The sequence below is a fragment of the Primulina tabacum genome, chromosome 1 (genome assembly GCF_025594145.1).
Source record: "Primulina tabacum isolate GXHZ01 chromosome 1, ASM2559414v2, whole genome shotgun sequence".
Lineage (NCBI taxonomy): Eukaryota > Viridiplantae > Streptophyta > Magnoliopsida > Lamiales > Gesneriaceae > Primulina > Primulina tabacum.
The window spans coordinates 58,803,916-58,821,216 of record NC_134550.1 but is presented as its reverse complement, the minus strand read 5'-3'; the positions used below and the strand labels follow the sequence as shown (position 1 = coordinate 58,821,216).

Here is a 17,301-nt window from a genome sequence, read left to right as displayed (position 1 = left end):
TCACATTAACTTTTATCAAGTGTTATTACTACATTATTTTGTTCAAATTACAATATCTCATAAAATAATCAACTATGAAACTCAAAGCTTAATCATTCAAACTAGACCAAAAATCGAACCAAATAGTTAATTAGAAATTAATTAATTGGTCTAAGGTTAACAAAGAATTCTTGTAACTTGTTATATATGCCATCCATGGCTTAGTGACAAAATTGAGGCCACCACAATGAAATGAGTTCTGAGGTATATATAATTAACCATATCTGTAAAAATTTCATAATGACCATTACGATCAAGAGTCAACAGCCAATTTTTTAGTCGACCGAATGAGAAATAACACGCAAAATACACAATGATTGAAGTCAAAGTTTGTTCTTCAAATATAAAACCAAGAGTGAATATGAATCAGTGAAATTTCCTCGACATTTTCTTATTGAGTAGGTCTCTTATGAGACGATCTCACGAATTTTTATCTGTGAGACGGGTCAACCATACCGCAAAATATATTAACAACTTATTATCTTTATATATATATATATATATATTAATATAAATAAAAGAAGCATTTAAATACTTATAATCCGTAAAATATTAAAATTAACTCACACCAAACACATTTGAAGAACGTCTTTAGCTTCCACACTGACGCTTTCTTATACCACACACGTCTACCTGTGTGTGTGTCTGTGTGTATAAGCAGAAACCAAACTTTGAAAAATCAAATCATTAGAATTAGAAAAATGAGTGACCATGGAGTTGTGCTGAAGGCCCTGACCAGCCTCGGCAAAGGTTTTGATTTATCGTCCGATTTTCGGCTCAAGTTCTGCAAAGGAGAAAACAGGATCATCGTCCTTAACGAAACAACCACCAGACATCTCTCAGTACCAGGTTTCGGATCCATTGATAATGTCTCGATCGATATAAGATGTGACAAAGGAGATCGTACGAGGTATCAATCAGACATGCTCGATTTTAACCAGGTGCGTATCGTATAAACGTCTCAACTGAAGTCGTCAAATACGTGAAATCTCGTGTCTTAGATTTTTTTTCTTTTCCCCTCTCAGATGTCGGAGTTTTTCAACAAAAAATGCTCGGTTTCGGGTAAAATCCCGTCGGGGCAGTTCAACTCCATGTTCGGATTCCAGAGCGGGTCGTGGGCTATTGATGCTGCGAGCACAAAGTGTTTAGCGTTTGATGGATATTTTATCAATTTGATCGATATTCATATCGATAGATATCCACTGATTCTTGCCGATGAAGTGCGGAATGCTGTTCCTTCTACATGGGATCCTTCTGCTCTTGCAAGGTAAAATCAAATTTAATTTACTGAAAATTTTCAAACGGCTTTTAATGTTAATATCTTTAAATTGTTAACTTTTGTCACACATGAAGATTCGTGATACCGTATTGCAAAAAAATACTCTCATTCTAAAGCCAATAAAACAACCATAATGGAAGAGAATTGAAAAGTAACTAAATCTAACTTTTGTTAGTTTTGATTTGATGCCCTTTAATTTTAAATCGTGCGTGAGTTTTGCTAGAAATTCTCTTGTGATTTTAATGCATTATTAAAAGTATGTTTTCCATACAATCAATGTATAATAGCCACCACGATATTGATAAGATTAAATTGGTAGCCGAAACTAGTAAGCACCGGAGCATTGGACCACACCAATTTTAATATTTTTTTTCCAAAAAATTATATTCCAAATTTAAAATTTATTTTAATATAATTATAAAACAAAGTACAGTTGACCCACAAAGGCACAGACGCTAGACCTTGAATATTTTAAATCAAATCCAAGGTTTAGTTTTTTTCATGTGTTCTTAGTCAATGAGAATTGTTGATCAAAGGGTAAAAATAAAAAAAATAAAAAAACTTATTTTTCTGGAGGCGTTAACGTTGCAGATGTTATTTCAAAGTTTTATTTTTTATATTTCGAAGAAAAGTCAGCAATGGGAGCATATAATATGACAAGTAATGATAATCTGATGGCTAAGATTGACACAACACTTTAATTTCATATTGGATTTTTTTGGGTAGTTTCTGAGTATTAGCTGTCTTTTGTCATTTCAGCATGCTTGAAATTTTGGTGTTCATCTGACTTATTAAATTGAGTTTTATTAAAATTATCCTCGGAATAATTAAATTAAAAGAAAAAAATTAGAAAATAACTAGAGTTTTAGTTTGCAGTCGATCATAGGGACAATTTTCAAACATGATCTCTTGATGCACTCGCGTCAGTCATCGAGTATGATTGACAAACCTCCTTTGTTTCTTTTCTATTGCAATTTCTGGATTATTATTTGATGATTTTTCAACATACTTGACTATGGATAAGTTTAATCAGGATTGACCTTTGATACTATACCTCACAATCATTGGTTGAATATCATGTCAAGTGAAAATAAAAGTCGATATTATTACTTCGTTTTATCAAATATTATAACTGCATTTTAAAATAATCTCGAGCGCATAGTTTTGCTTATTTTATTTATTTATTGCGAGGAACAGGTTCATAGAAAAATATGGAACTCATATAATTGTGGGGCTAAGTATTGGTGGGCATGATTTGGTTTTGGTAAAGCAAGACAAGTCTTCAAGCATGGAACCATCAGAGCTCAAGAATCATTTTTATAATCTTGGAGATCAATTATTCAATGGAACATGCACATTTTCCCCGCATCAGCTCAAAACAAAAGAACAAAGACACAAGGTTCAATTCAATCAATCCGATCTGTGACATATAATTGGCTTACTATTATTTTAGTAAGACTGTTGAATTATTTACACACTTTTGTTTTGTGTGTGGATGAATCGCACAGGCACCACAAGCATTCGATGTTTTTGATACGCAATCTAACATTCTGAATAATTTTCAGTCAATTACAGCAAAAGATGTAAGTTTGATCATCATACATCGATTATCTTTAATATACACGTCGAAATAAGTGTTAAGGATAAATACCATATCGTGTACAAGCCGATTGCTACAGGGCATGGCAAAACCACCACTCGAGTTGTACTTGAGCTCGAATCGTGATGTATTTTAACCCCGTAAGCAAATTCTAGAGGTGAATTTGGATCCGACGATAGATTGTTCAATCGAACTCCTTAAGTATTCAAATTATAATCCCAACAGGCAATGACACTTGATTATGTATATAATTGTCTTAAAATTTTGTGCATATCAAGTTCGAGTGTAGGGACATTATTTTGTCTGAATAATATAATAATATATGGCAGGGGATCAGTGTGATTTGTTCAAAAAGGGGTGGGGAATCGTGCGTGAATACACATTGCGAATGGCTGCCAACGGTTCCATTAATGCCGGATGCGGTCCATTTCAACTTCATACCAATCACTTCTCTAATGAGAGGGCTTCCTGGCAAAGGCTTCTTGTCACATGCCATCAATCTCTATCTTCGATGTAAGTCCTATTTCCACATTTATTATTGGTCTTTTGGATTTTATTCAAATATCTTGTGCATATTCGAGGAATTTGGACATTATAAATTATGAAAATGAAATATTGGGTTGAGGCATCGGATTGAAAGGATACCATATATTTCTTCTATGAGATTTCCAATTATATGGACAAAATCATGTTGTTCTGACACAGATGCACTCAATTCTGTAAAATTATTTTGTCATATGTTTGACGAAAAATGTGATGATATGATTATTAAGGTTGATCTATGATATATCGGGAGTGTTGTGCAGTCACAACATGTGCAGATCTATGAGATTCACTTCATCTAAAAATTTAAACTACACTTGAGTAACATTTTATGTGTAACATAGCCTCATCTTGATTATTTGGATGCGCTATATACATGTCGTATATGCTTATCTGATAGTGTAGACGCGTTATGTATTTGTCAAAATTATGTTCTTTATTCAGTCCATTTTCTAGAAAAATTGATCAAATAACTCTTGTCATAATACTTTGCAATAATATGCTTTCTCACATTATTTGACAAATATATTTTGTGATTACTAAAAAACAAAATAATTTTCATAGAATATATATGTAGTGAATCTTAAAGTTGATCTATTTTTATGGGCAAAAACTTGTGTGAGACGGTCTCACAGGTCATATTTTGTGAGACGAATATCTTATTTGGGTCATCCATGAAAAATATTACTTTTAATATTAAGAGTATTACTTTTTATTGTGAATATCGGTGGGTTGACCCGTCTCACAGATAAAGATTCGTGAGACTGTCTCACAAGAGACTTACTCATTTTTCTATTGTGGTTTTCATTTTTTAGTAGATATCATGTGAAACGGATTAATCTGTTTATATCAAGAGTGAAAAATAATACTTTTATCATAAAAATAATATTATTTTATTGATCGGATCGGGTAGAAGATGCATGTCACAAATTTATGTTCTTTTTTCTTGTTTGATTAATTAAAATTTGACTATTCTTTTTTATTTTTCAAACGAGCAGATAAGCCTCCAATAGCTGATCTAGAGTATTTCCTGGACTTTCAAACTCATAGGATTTGGGCTCCCATACACAATGACCTCTCCATGGGCCTAGCTAGAAACAAGGCTAGTCACACGCCATCTCTGAATTTTAATCCCATGGGCCCTAAGCTATACGTAAATACCACTCAGGTATCGTTATTACACTGTAATTAATTGCCAACTTCACGTAATGACTTTATTTTAACCTTAATTAATTTAATTGTGATTAGGTCACTGCCGGCAACTTACCCGTGACTGGAATGAGATTATATCTCGAGGGCATAAAATGCAACCGGTAAGGCCCCTATTTTGTGTATATATATCCCAATTTAGTGATTGCATTTAATTCAGTTGCATATTATCTGGTGAGAAATTTTGAAAATTTTAAAACAATTTAATGTATGAATATATATTGAAGGAACATAATGAAGAGTATGTTTTCTACGAGGTTGTTTATATATTCATGAAGCATGTCGACTATTTTTGATATAAAAAAATAATATTTTTTCACGTATCGTCACAAAATTGAAATACAGTGATAATACTATATACACAACACCTTAGTCATAGTATGCATATAATTAACTGAGTAGCTTAGTATGCATATAATTAACTGAGTAGCTTACTCTACAAACTCATAATTTTCAGGCTGGGAGTGCACCTCCAACACCTAACCACCCCTCCGGTCCACTTCCATAATAAGATGAACGACTCCACGACATGGCGGGGATCGGACGAAATCCCCGAAAACCATCGTTATTTCGAAGCTATCCAATGGAAAAAATTCTCCCACGTCTGCACTGCCCCGGTGAAACCCAACCTAGAATGGTTAAGTCCCTCGCAAGACACCTCGTTCATCGTCACCGGAGCCCAACTCCTTGTGAAAAAGCATTATTCCAAAAATGTGTTGCACCTTCGTCTTGCGTACTCAAAGTTATCAAACTCGTGCATCATGCAGTCTAACTGGATGCATGCCGCATTGGAAAACAACTCGATAAAATCGGGATTCTTTTCATCCATAAGTACGTCGATAACCGGAAACGTGGAGAAAGAGAAATTGCCGGAACAAGTCATCGTGGATTCGGGGGTGTACCCAACTGGGCCACCAGTGCCGGTTCAAACGCAGAAGCTATTGAAATTTGTAGATATGACACAGTTGTGTAGAGGGCCGTTGGATAGTCCTGGACATTGGCTGGTGACAGGGGCTAAATTGGACTTGGAAAAGGGAAAGATTTGCCTAAGGGTGAAGTTTTCTTTGTTAAAAATGTACTGATTCTGAAAAGAAAAGAAAAAAAAATCAGTTTAGATATACATTACATATTAATTGCAGTTTGTAGGGATGCTTGTAAAGTCGGAGTTGATCTGTTTCGTGGTGTACATTTTACTTGTAAAACTCAAATCTATCTGATTCTTTATCAGTAATGTTCATAAACCAAGTCAACAAACCTGATACATTAAGATGCCCAACTATTTTTTGGTAGAAAAGGCATAATCATATTCAGTCATCAAGAAACTAACAAATAATCCATCATTTCACTGGAGCACATTTTATTATACAGACAAAGTAATGAATCGTCCCGGGTGCGATTTTGAATATGACCTTCTTATCATAATTTGTTTTGTCACATAGTTTTATTTATTTGATTCACAAAGTATGTTTCGTACGTTAGTTTCTGCGGGTTGAGGTCGAGATGGAACTACAATGGGATGACTCAAGAGGGCTGTCTTCTAATGGCATCAGTACGAAATCTTGAATAGGAACAAGTTTAGCTCGCCCACCAATACTCTTCCGCCAATGCTTCTTCACCAATGTCCTTCACTAAATCTCTTCTTTCCTCTTCATTCTTCACAATCACCACCTGCATCAAATTTCAAGACTGGAATTAAACATGTAAAGGGCACCAATCCAGTATACACTATAGGCTTTGATAAACATATGTCTTGTTATCAAATATACCTTTGCTAAAGTAGCTTTCTCCAAGAAACGTGAAACCAATCTCCAGACGCTCACGAAAAAACATGACATGTGTAACAAGTATAACTTGGCCAACCTCTCGGGGTAGTATGCCTGTGCGGCGGCAGACATATACTCAGTACGAATGACAATAAAAATGTCTCGGTGTCAGGCTCTCATGACTCTTGGACAAAAAGCATCGCTCTATCTTCACTAGTATCATTTTATTTATCTATAAAATACAGAGAATTGCTTTTGGGAAAGGTGTACTGGGCCGACTTACTTGTAAGTACTGAAAACCAGTGATTAAGCCGCGAGCGTCTATGTTCTTGTAAGAAATTTATTTCAGATCAATAATGCCAATCAACTTTTCATTTCCAATTTCTCTGCCTTTAAAAGAACTGTAAAGGTAAAAAAAATCATATCTTCAGCCAGAATTTAAACTTAATTTTACAGAGCAGAAGATGCGGGTGTCTTCGGAGTAATTATGGTCATATAACTGCAATCCTATCTACTATACATGTCATATTTAATCATATTTTCAGAACAAGAAGTTGGCAGGACACCCATATTTTACAAAAACTAATAACAATGTATAGATTGGAACTTGGATCTTACTCAACCCCAAAAACTAGTTAAAGGGGGAGGATTGTCCAGAACCATATATGCAACTCCCAGGTATATGGTATGATAATTTAAGTACTATAGCTCTTAGTGCAAATTTGGTATTGCATTCAAGAACTAAACATTTTGAACTTGACTTATTCTTTCTTAGAGAAAATGTCGTCTCAAATCAGGTTGTCGTACGACATGTATCTTCTTGTGGTCAAATAGCTAATGTTCTTACAAAACCTCTCTCAACAGTCTCCTTTACTCGTTTTCGGACCAAGCTCAGCGTTATACTCAACCCCATGCTGACCTTGAGGGAGAAAGTTAAGTAACAAAATGTTACATCATTGACAGATCTTTTGGATAGACTTTGATCCCAACAGCATAACAAACTCTTGTTGTCATTCTTTGTTTTATTTGTTAATACTTTGTATAAATAGATTGTAGAATGTATTATTTCTTAATGAATGAAATCAATTCAATACGCTTGAAGAAAGCATTTCCTGACTCTTCGTGTCCTGCCAGCTCGAGCCGTATTGTGCAAATTTCTTTATGACATTACATTATATATATTAATACCAGACAGACCCGTCTGGTATGAGACTTACCAAACATATGATTTTATTCAATAAAGTGCCTCTCGGCCGTGAAAAAAGATCACCTTTTACTATTGTGAAGTTCACAATGTATTTAAATGAATCGAAGAAAATACAAAAGTCAGAGAGTCTCATGTATAATGACTTAAATAACCTCATATTTTTCTTTTCTCAAATTTATCGTTATTTCGAGAGGGAAAAAAAGAGTATTTCTTTCGACACTGACTGATCGTTTTCATTCATGATATATTGAATGAGACAAATTGATTCATGAATTGAGGTGAGCGTGTTATTTTAGAATATGAAACTTAAATTTTCAAATAGTTTGGAACTCAAGTCTTCACATACTTGACCAGCACAGTTGTCAGGGAACGTAATTTGATATTTAATATGCATAATAACGTTATTTGATTGATATGCAAAATATTGAAGAAACTAAAACTTTCGTACTATTGAAATCAGAAATTCATAAACTTTATGAAAAAGGTCCATTCGGATGAAGTCAATGTGTTAATTTTTTTTATTTAAAAAAAGTGCTTTTCTGCTACAAAAAATTGTTTTAAAAAGTAATTTTTTTAATTTTTTGGCTTTTATTTCAACTAGTATTTAAAAATAAAATAACGCTAAAACCATTTATGTTATTTCAATAAAAGCATTTTAAAAAAGCGGACTTACCTTCAGAAAAACAAAAACGTATTTAGTTTTCTTTTTCAAGAACTCCTTTAAAACATTATAATTCTCAATATCACGAGGCCAAAACAAACATGGACCTTGAACTCAAATGTGTAAATTGAACAAAACAAGGCGTGTTCCCTCGAAAACAAACTGAAAAATACAAAAGATTTTGAAACAAATAGCTGAGTACACAAATCTAGAAGTAGGTTGTTGTCGAATGAATAATATTACAGGCTATTGAAAGCTTAAACTTATTGCACAAAGACTAGTTGAAAACAGAGTTTATATTTACCAGGTTCCCCCCATTGGTAGGCATAAAGCTCGGATTCACCAGATTAGCACAACGTTCACACAGATCTTCCAAATCTTGAATAGGGTCCTCCAATGACGGGACTCCCGAATGGAAGTTAAATAACAAAGATGCCTCAAACATAAGTCGTGTTCACAAAATATTGTTTCTTAGCTACTCGCGTGGAAACTCATAACAATATACTCAAGCATTAGAGATGAGACCTGAAGAAATCGAAGAAAAATCAGCCAGTTAGCATGTATTTCATATTTCCATTCATAAAAAACACGTGCAACTTCTTAAAAAAAAAACGTGTGCACCTATATGGGTGAATTTAACAGCAGCAAAAACTATTACCAACCATTTTGACTACAAACCCATCATCTTCAAGTTCAGAGAACTACACAGTGAAAAGTGGGGGTTAAGCATAAATTTATTTGAAAGAGGTGCTGCAAATGGAGCGTTTGGGGACTTGAGATCATCTTAGTCATGGCCTTTGCTGTTGAAGATGAAATGCACCAAAGCACACCAGGAATAAGACACAACACAAGGCGATTAGCACACTAAAGAATAATATTCTAAAATTTGGGTGCGGAATTATGTCACATCAAAATATAACTTGTAAGACGCAAACTTTTTTATATTTGAAATAAAATTTATTACTAAATCTAGAGTAGTACGGTTGGAGCGAGGGCAAGACATCCTCGCACAAATGTAGTTTCGCCATTTAAATTACCAGCCAACTTGCATGTTCTAAACACTGCATACACATTGTAGGACGTCTGTGATCCAAGCTCAAGTTAGACTCCTAAAATTGCTAATATTCCCTCTAAACTGTTGGCTTCTCGACAGGCCATTAATGAAATGACGTGATAGTGATAGTAGAAATGAAGACCTGACTAAATATTCCACTCTTACTGCCAAAAGAAAACCAAAAGAGGAAAAGCTAAAGAAAGTTCTTATAACCCAGAAATGCTTTAAGAATAAAACAAGAAAACATTTAAGAAGTATTATGTGAAAATAGAATGGATGAATGAATACTGTTATGATCATGTATATATATTAAATGTATCGCACTTCTAAAGCCCATTAAATGTGTTAAGATCATGTATATATATTACATGTATCACATTTCTAAAGCCTGTTAAATGTCTCCTCACATGCCAGTGATATTGTTTTTAAAGCATCAGCCGTAGAACTCTAGTTCATAAACGGTTTTAGTGATACCTGAAGTTTGAAGACCAACCTCATTTAAAAGTTAGCCAGTTAAACATGTGAAACATTTAACTTTCTATGTTTTGTAACAAATATAAACAGTGAAGAGTAATAGACAATTCACCTATTCAGATTATCCCCTGATCAGATCATTTGGGGAAAATGCTGGCGTACTGTGATGCCCACTTTCACATTATCCGTGAAATCCATGTTTGGCTCCTGCTTCACTTTGTTAGCATTACTCTCGGCATAAAATCTTACATGATTTAAATTTCCCAGTGGAAATTCGTTTTCATCCACGGCAAAGCGGCTTGGTATGGATGTTCCTTTACCAACATGTACGGGATTTCTAATTGATTCCTGATCAAGTACTCTGTCTGTTTTAGCACCATACGAACTTTGCATGTAGTGCATGTTAGATACATTCCCTTCTGCATTTTTCGTGGAAGAAGACACAGAGGAAACCGAACCTGAAGCAGAAAACTCAGAAAGCATAAATGCTGGTTTACATTCCACGTCCAATATTTGACCAAAACCTGATCGATTATTTGATTGAACTGAGGGATTGTTGTAATCCATTGTATTATTTCCAAAGTTAAAGTTTTGATTGACAGAAGCAGGACTATTTACAGGTTGAAAATTGGCTGAAGACTGGGATGGAACCACCATGCAAGAAGGCTGCACATTAATTGGACGGCATGGCTCCAGCATTATAGATTGTCTCTGTTGCTCCAGCTGGTGTTGTCTTCTTTGTTGCTGCTGTTGCTGTACGAAACTTGCTAAGATATTATCGTTCGCTTCAACTACACTAGTATTATTGCAGGCTGGTACAACATCACCGATATCCTTGGACGACCAGGCTCTGAATTCCGATTGACCATCCTCATTTGACATCAGAGGTTGAGAAATTTGTTTCATAATGTTGGATGAGCATTTAATCAAAGGCTGACCATAAGCCACATTTTGATCTACAGGAATGCATTTAGGTCCCTGAAGAGATGCATGAAGTAGGGCTGGCTGATCCATTGCTGACAAAACTAAGTTTCCAGATGGCCGACAAAAAAACTCAGCATGTATAGCTGCCAATGTCTGAGGAGGAAGTTGGCCAGAAGCTGCCAATGCTTGGATGTCAAATTTTCCAATGGGATCTAGGTTTGGAGTTTGTTCCAGTGGGCCATAATAAGAACTAGGGAGACCACCCTGCTGTTGAGCCACTCCACTCAATCTCTTCAAGTATAGTCTAAATTTCTGCGATTGACATCATAATCATTACGAATAGAGAGAGTAAGCGAAGAGTCAACCTAACCATGCCGAAAATTGAAAAAGTACAATCCACATCAAATGGTTTAGTGACAAATTATTGATAAGACACATGAAAAAGAAAATATACAAACAAATTGTATCATTTTTTTTTATTCCTAAATAACCAAAATTCTTTCTTTCCTAAAGAACAAAATTCTTTCTTAGAAGTTACCAATCTCTGTCAATGGATAATATCATGAGAAGAACACTTACAAAACAGGTTCTAAGATTTAGATAATCCATCGTTGACCAAGGAAAACTGTTTTCAAACATAACATTTCATGGTGGCACATGTTAACTCTCTTTTCACAGGTCTCAGGATTTTTTAAAATTTCCTTTGTATTCTCAGGTGCAACAAGGAGATGAATATCTGAAAATCACAAAAATCAAATCACCTCAAGGATATAAACTTCGAAACAACGACGACTAGATCTGATCTAGTTCTTTGGAAAGGATTACTTTCACAATAGACCCAGCTGCAGTAAAAGTCTTAGACTATGCACAAATTCATACAGTTTTCATACATTATGCCTTCACAAAGAATTATTGCAGGTTATGTAAACTTTTACTTGAAGTTTATGGTTGTGCAAGTGGTTATTATAAGCAAGTATATGGCAGCATTGATACCAAAAGCACAGTTATAAGCAAGTATATGGCAGCATTGATACCAAAAGCACAGTCAACTAAAAAATAAATAGGATGCTGTATAGACGTAATTCCACTATTCCAGGAGGTGTCGGTCTATATTCGCAAGTTGTAACAAGGATTGAGTCATGTGATTCCTGCATGTCGGGAAGACTTCTGAGATTGATGTGAATCAGACATCACTAAGTGGAATTGGTGAAGATCGAAATCAGCCAGTGAGTAGAAGGGATACAATACATCCAAATTTATGTAACTCGTGTTCCTTTATGTTTTCTGCATAGTTTAAATTACCGCTTTTATTGCGGTATTCATAAACTTGCATATTTTTGTCAAATGACAGCTATTAGAGCTCGACTGTGTACCCAGAACAATGCAAGCAACTAGAAAAAAAATCAATTTTTAAAATAACCAACTTCTTAAAAAACCCATTCACCCGCCCCCGCTATACTGTTTTTGCCAAAGTCAGCATGAAAGCCAATTCAGAGGTTAGAGAAATGAACGAGAAGGGGGGAGGGGGGGTGTTGTCACTTTCCCGCAATTTAATCATTGGATTCAAGAGGAAGAATTTATTGCTAAATCATAACATTTTTGTGATGTTCATATGCGAATTGTGGAAGTAGCCATTCATATTGGCAAGTTACATAGGTGGTTTACATTAAATGGTAGGGGTCCCAAAATATTGAATGGTGATTACTACAAAAAACAGGTAGGTTCCAAAAAGAATGCAAGAAAATTTCTAATTATCGTATTTCCATAATTATTACAATATTTAGTCAATCATGAGAATGGAACCAATACTTGTTTAAAAATTTTCTTCTGTCAGTGAGCTTTTAAGGACGTGGAATTGATGGACAGAAGCTATGGTATTGGTAACATCATTAACATTTCCATTTATCTTGTAATATGGAGGATATAACACAGGAATATAAAAACATGGAACTGCATAGCAGACCTGTAAATGGCTTGCCACATTCTCCCTCGTTAAACCAGGAACATTCATCAATTCAAGAATTCTCTTGGGTACAGCCTCTGAAAGGAAACAGTGTGCATTAATAGTTTAATATGCATAAATTCAATCGAGTATTCTTTGTTATGAAAACCACATCAATAAATAAAATTCTTTCCCTAGAAAATTTAAAAGAAATAAATAAAAAGAGGTCAAAAAACTAAAAAAAGAAAAACCATACTATCAATCCCGAGTTGATTTACAGCACTGACAAATTGCTGATGAAGGTCCACTGACCAGACGACTCGAGGCTTCTTCAACATAGTAGGGTCATCATTGTCCAATTCTGAGCTGTCATCATCTTTAGTTTCCCTCCTTTTCTTCTGTGATTTTAGCACCCCATCCCCCCCTTCATTCACAGAGGAGCCATACTCAGCATCATCACCTGCTCGTTTACTCCAATCACTGTCTTCCAGGCTATCTGAATGTTCAGGTTCTTTATTGCCATTCCACCTTTTCCTAACAACATGCTGCCAAATATTTTTCAGTTCTTCATCCCGAATAGGTTTAATCAAGTAATCACACGCTCCATGTCTGATTCCTCTCATCACAAGGTCCGTTCTTCCATCAGCAGATATCACTGCAAAACAGAATGTCACATAAGGTAACGATAACCATTTTTCAAGCCTTAGCCGCAATACGCCAACTCACTTATAACAGGAAGGTCCATTTCCAATCCAACTAGCTCCAGAAGCCTGAAGCCATTCATATCAGGCATGTGAACGTCACTGAGTATTATATCATAACAGCCTTTCCTCTCCCGTAATAACTTCAAAGCAACTGTAGCTTGAGAACAACTGGTAACTGCAAAAATTTCACCTTTTTAACAAATTTTATTCTACTGAATGTAAAACTATTATTATTAACAATATTTGACAATCATACTGGTTTAAATCATGATCAAGTGACATGTTTATTATTAAAAGACCAGGCGAAAACAATCGATTCCCAATTTATAATGTCATACCGCCGATCGGTAACTACAAAACGAAACCATGTCTCAACCGCACAATGAGCAGTAAGATCTCATTGCACTGATACTCAGGTGTGGATTGAACCAAAACAGCTTTTACTTTGGTCCAACACAAGTAGATCACATACGATTTCCCAAAGAATCATAGAGCATTATCCGCTCGCAAGTCGAGAAAGAACAGAGAATGGAAATAGCAAATGCATAGAACAATGAGTTTCAAGTCAAATTTAAGGCCACTACCTACTTCAGTAAAACGAATCAAAGAATCACCAACCACTGTACATGCACTTGCGAAGCATCTGCTCCAGCACGCGCAAGCAAACGACGTCGTCGTCCACCACCAAAACCCTCAGCCCCGCCGGAAACTGCTCTGGAACCACCAATTTTCCGCCGCTAGCGCACGCCATATCAGAGGAGAAAAAGGAAAATTTGCCTCCCGCAGCACAGACCTAGCTTTACAAAGTACAGCAGCAGTAGAATATATTCATCCACAATTTGGAAACGCTAAAATCCCAACCTGTCATAGATTTGACCGTTTTGCCCCTGAGATATGATTGATTCGAGGGAGAAAACGGGAACAGAGCATACCAGCGCGGTGGCCGTAAGGGATTTTTATTACAATGTCGAGAGGATAACGCGGACTGTTGGTCCCGTTTTCGTACAATACAGTATTTCTGTATGTAATAATCATCCACGTCACATACTTTCCATATGCCAATATATATGAGCTGAATTATATTATTTTATTAATAACCATAACATGGGCATGAATTTTAAAGAGTGAAATACTGCTCGAAAATGAACAATCTGAAGTTATGATCTTTTTTTTTTGCAAGCTGTAGTTACCACACTTTCCAACAAATCAAACAACAAATACCTACAAGATTTGACAAAATGCGAAGTCCGCACAAGAATCAAGAAAGAATCCAGGCCCCATTCCTGCGTAAAAACATAGGAACAAAGAATCATCTCCATCTTCATTGGAATCACCAGTTGCCTGTGCTGGCGGCACTGCCGCATCACCATCACAGTTTTTCAGAATCGGAGCTCCACATAGTCCTTTATTTCAGACGTAAATGGATGGATCTTCAATAACTTGTAGCTGATTTCCAGTTGGTATTCGACCCGACAAATCATTGAAGGATAAGTTCAAATGCGTGAGGTAGTTTAAGGAAGACAGGCTCGATGGGATTTGGCCAGAAAGGTTGTTTCTTGAAAGATCTAGTGAAATTATTTCTTGCATTGCTTCAATGTCTTCTGGGATTCTTCCCGTCAGATGATTTCCAGCTAAATCTAGATTCATTAAACCTATGAGCTTTGTTATGTTGTGTGGGATTTCACCGACTATTTTGTTGTTTGAAAAGTCGAGGGACGTGAGAAAGGGCATCGTTTTCGAGTACCGGCGCTCTATTCCATTAACGATTTCGAGGATGCTCCCTCCATAATCAACATCAAGAATTAAGTATTCTATGGCGCTGTGTTCTTCGATCATGCCTGTGAGATTTTTAATGCATTTGGGGATTTGTCCGCTGATGTTGTTTGATGCCAAGTTTAGTAATTGGAGTTGTGGTAGTTGGCAGAGGTTTTGAGGGATCTCACCATAGAATCCTTTGATTGCAGACTGAGAAACTTGAGATACTGAAGCTTTTCCCCAATCCATTGTGGAATGGTTCCTGTAAATGAATTCTTTCCCACGTCTAGAATGCTGAGAAATGTCATGTTCTCGAGTGATACGAGCTTCCCTTCGAAACTATTGTTGTTCAAGTGTAAAGACATGAGACTTAAATCTGGGGATTTTGCCATGTAAAGTATTGTTTGTCAAGTCCAGCATAGACAAGTTCTCCATGTCTCTTATGATCTCTGGCAATGTTCCGTGAAACTGGTTGTTTGCGAGATCAAGAATTGCCATTGACATTTCATCACATGGAAAACTTGGAAACAGACCATTCAGTTGGTTGTTTGACAGTATGATTACACCAAGTTTCATGTTTGTTGCATTTTGGACAGGAATACCGCCTGACAGGGCGTTGTTGGAGACGTCAAGAAGATAAACGTCCGAGGGTAATGGTCTTAATGTCCGTCAATGTTGTTGGAATGAAATATTAACCGCCTTTCCGGGTTATTCGCCTCCTGAAACTGTGGCAAGCGTCCACTGATGTTGTTGGATATATCCAAGTATTTAACTCGTGAGTGCAGCTTTTGTGAGTGCAGCTTTTCAAACCAACTGGGCAATGTATCTGATATGCTAGCATGAGACATCCTCAGATCTGTGACATTTTGTTGTGTTTGAAGCCACGATGGAAACCAAGATCCTATGGTGCAAGAAGCTAGTTTGATCGTTTGCCGTTGGAATGGAGGAATCCAATCTGAGCTCACGTTGAAAAATAAGTCGTTCGACGACACAGAGAACTCTATCAAATTTTTTAGTTCAGCTAGCTCAGTTACCATCCCAGAGAAAGAGTTGTTAGATAAATCGAACTTTTCAAGATTTGAAAGCAGTCAAAGACTTGGATGTCTCCACTTAACCTATAATTTTGAAAAAACTCCCTCAAATTCATCAGTGTTCCGAGAGATGCTGGAATCGGACCAGTCAACAAATTGTAAGAAAGCCGAAGATACTCCAAATCTTGAAGACAGACATCTTCATTTACTACTAAATCTGGGATTTCTCCAGTAAATCTGTTTTCAGTCAAATCCAGGAACTTCAGTTTGCAGAGGTTAAGGATACCATCGGCTATGCTTCCTTGAAACTTATTTTTAGATTGGTCTAGGTAAGAAAGACTACTCAAGTTCAACAATGTACTAGGCATTGAAGAGTTCAGGAAATTGGAAGAAAGGCCAAGTACTCTGAGAGATACCAAGTTTTCAAGATTTTGTGGAATTGAACCGTAAAAACCATTACCATCAAGACGTAGTTCAACGAGGCTACTAACGTTAAACAACAAGTGAGGGATTGCGGAATTTATCATGTTTGATTGAATATCAAGCGCAAAAAAGGGACGTAAAATTCACATTGACAGAGGGGGAATGGAACCAACCAATGTCATAGAAAAGTTCACTTTTATCAATGCAGGTAGCAAGTTGATCGAAACCAACCAATCCTCAGCTTCTCCGAGCTGCACACCCGAGAAATCCTAGTGTTTCAAAGAGGAAACACGAGATATCCAGTGAATATTATCAGAAGCCAATCTATTCATCCAAAAATCACTCAAATCTAAGTACTCCAAATGCGAAAGATTCCCAATATGGGGTGGAATCTTCCCTTCAAAACGAGCAGCGGAAAGATTAAGATATTGCAAATGTGTCAAGGAACCGAAGAACTTTGGAATCCCAAAGCCTTAAAAGTTGTTCATACTCAAATCCAAGTAGTGCAACAGCTTCAAGTCAAGTACGGAAGGACTTATCTCACCTCGGAGACAAGTCTCGCTGAAATTTGCTGCATATTCATCGTGATCAACACCATCTTGAAAGCTTGCATAGTCGAGAACGGTTGGATTATGAAGGTCTATTATCACAACATGAGATGTTTTGTTGTTACATGTGACTCCTTCCCATTTA

The 17,301-nt window shown here is 36.1% G+C and overlaps 2 protein-coding genes and 1 long non-coding RNA gene across 5 annotated transcripts; 1 reads left to right on the top strand and 2 right to left on the bottom strand.

Annotated features, from left to right (window-relative positions):
* Positions 1–612: 612 nt before the first annotated feature.
* On the top strand, positions 613–5,908 carry LOC142555490 (MACPF domain-containing protein At1g14780-like). The gene is made up of 8 exons (XM_075666380.1): positions 613–980; positions 1,065–1,306; positions 2,516–2,717; positions 2,827–2,901; positions 3,248–3,431; positions 4,460–4,629; positions 4,710–4,774; positions 5,128–5,908. Exons 1-8 carry the CDS (start codon positions 741–743, stop codon positions 5,750–5,752), a joined length of 1,803 nt encoding a protein of 600 aa, XP_075522495.1. The 5' UTR covers positions 613–740; the 3' UTR covers positions 5,753–5,908.
* Positions 5,909–5,990: 82 nt separating this feature from the next.
* Positions 5,991–6,976, bottom strand: LOC142555497 (uncharacterized). Its single transcript, XR_012822410.1, has 3 exons — positions 6,717–6,976; positions 6,437–6,547; positions 5,991–6,338 (listed from the first exon to the last, which is right to left on the bottom strand). It is a non-coding gene; the product is annotated as an uncharacterized LOC142555497 (long non-coding RNA).
* Positions 6,977–8,428: 1,452 nt separating this feature from the next.
* Positions 8,429–14,447, bottom strand: LOC142555473 (two-component response regulator ORR21-like). 3 transcript variants are annotated; one of them, XR_012822408.1, is made up of 7 exons: positions 14,018–14,447; positions 13,422–13,574; positions 12,952–13,350; positions 12,717–12,793; positions 9,942–11,065; positions 8,964–9,101; positions 8,429–8,826 (listed from the first exon to the last, which is right to left on the bottom strand). XR_012822408.1 is itself a non-coding variant. In XM_075666364.1 (6 exons), exons 1-5 carry the CDS (start codon positions 14,148–14,150, stop codon positions 9,962–9,964), a joined length of 1,866 nt encoding a protein of 621 aa, XP_075522479.1. In that variant the 5' UTR covers positions 14,151–14,447; the 3' UTR covers positions 8,429–9,101; positions 9,942–9,961. The 3 variants fall into 3 exon arrangements, 2 of the variants coding, with proteins under 2 accessions (XP_075522479.1, XP_075522471.1); XM_075666364.1 differs by having other exon boundaries at positions 8,429–9,101; XM_075666356.1 differs by lacking the exon at positions 8,964–9,101 and having other exon boundaries at positions 14,018–14,446.
* Positions 14,448–17,301: the final 2,854 nt, after the last annotated feature.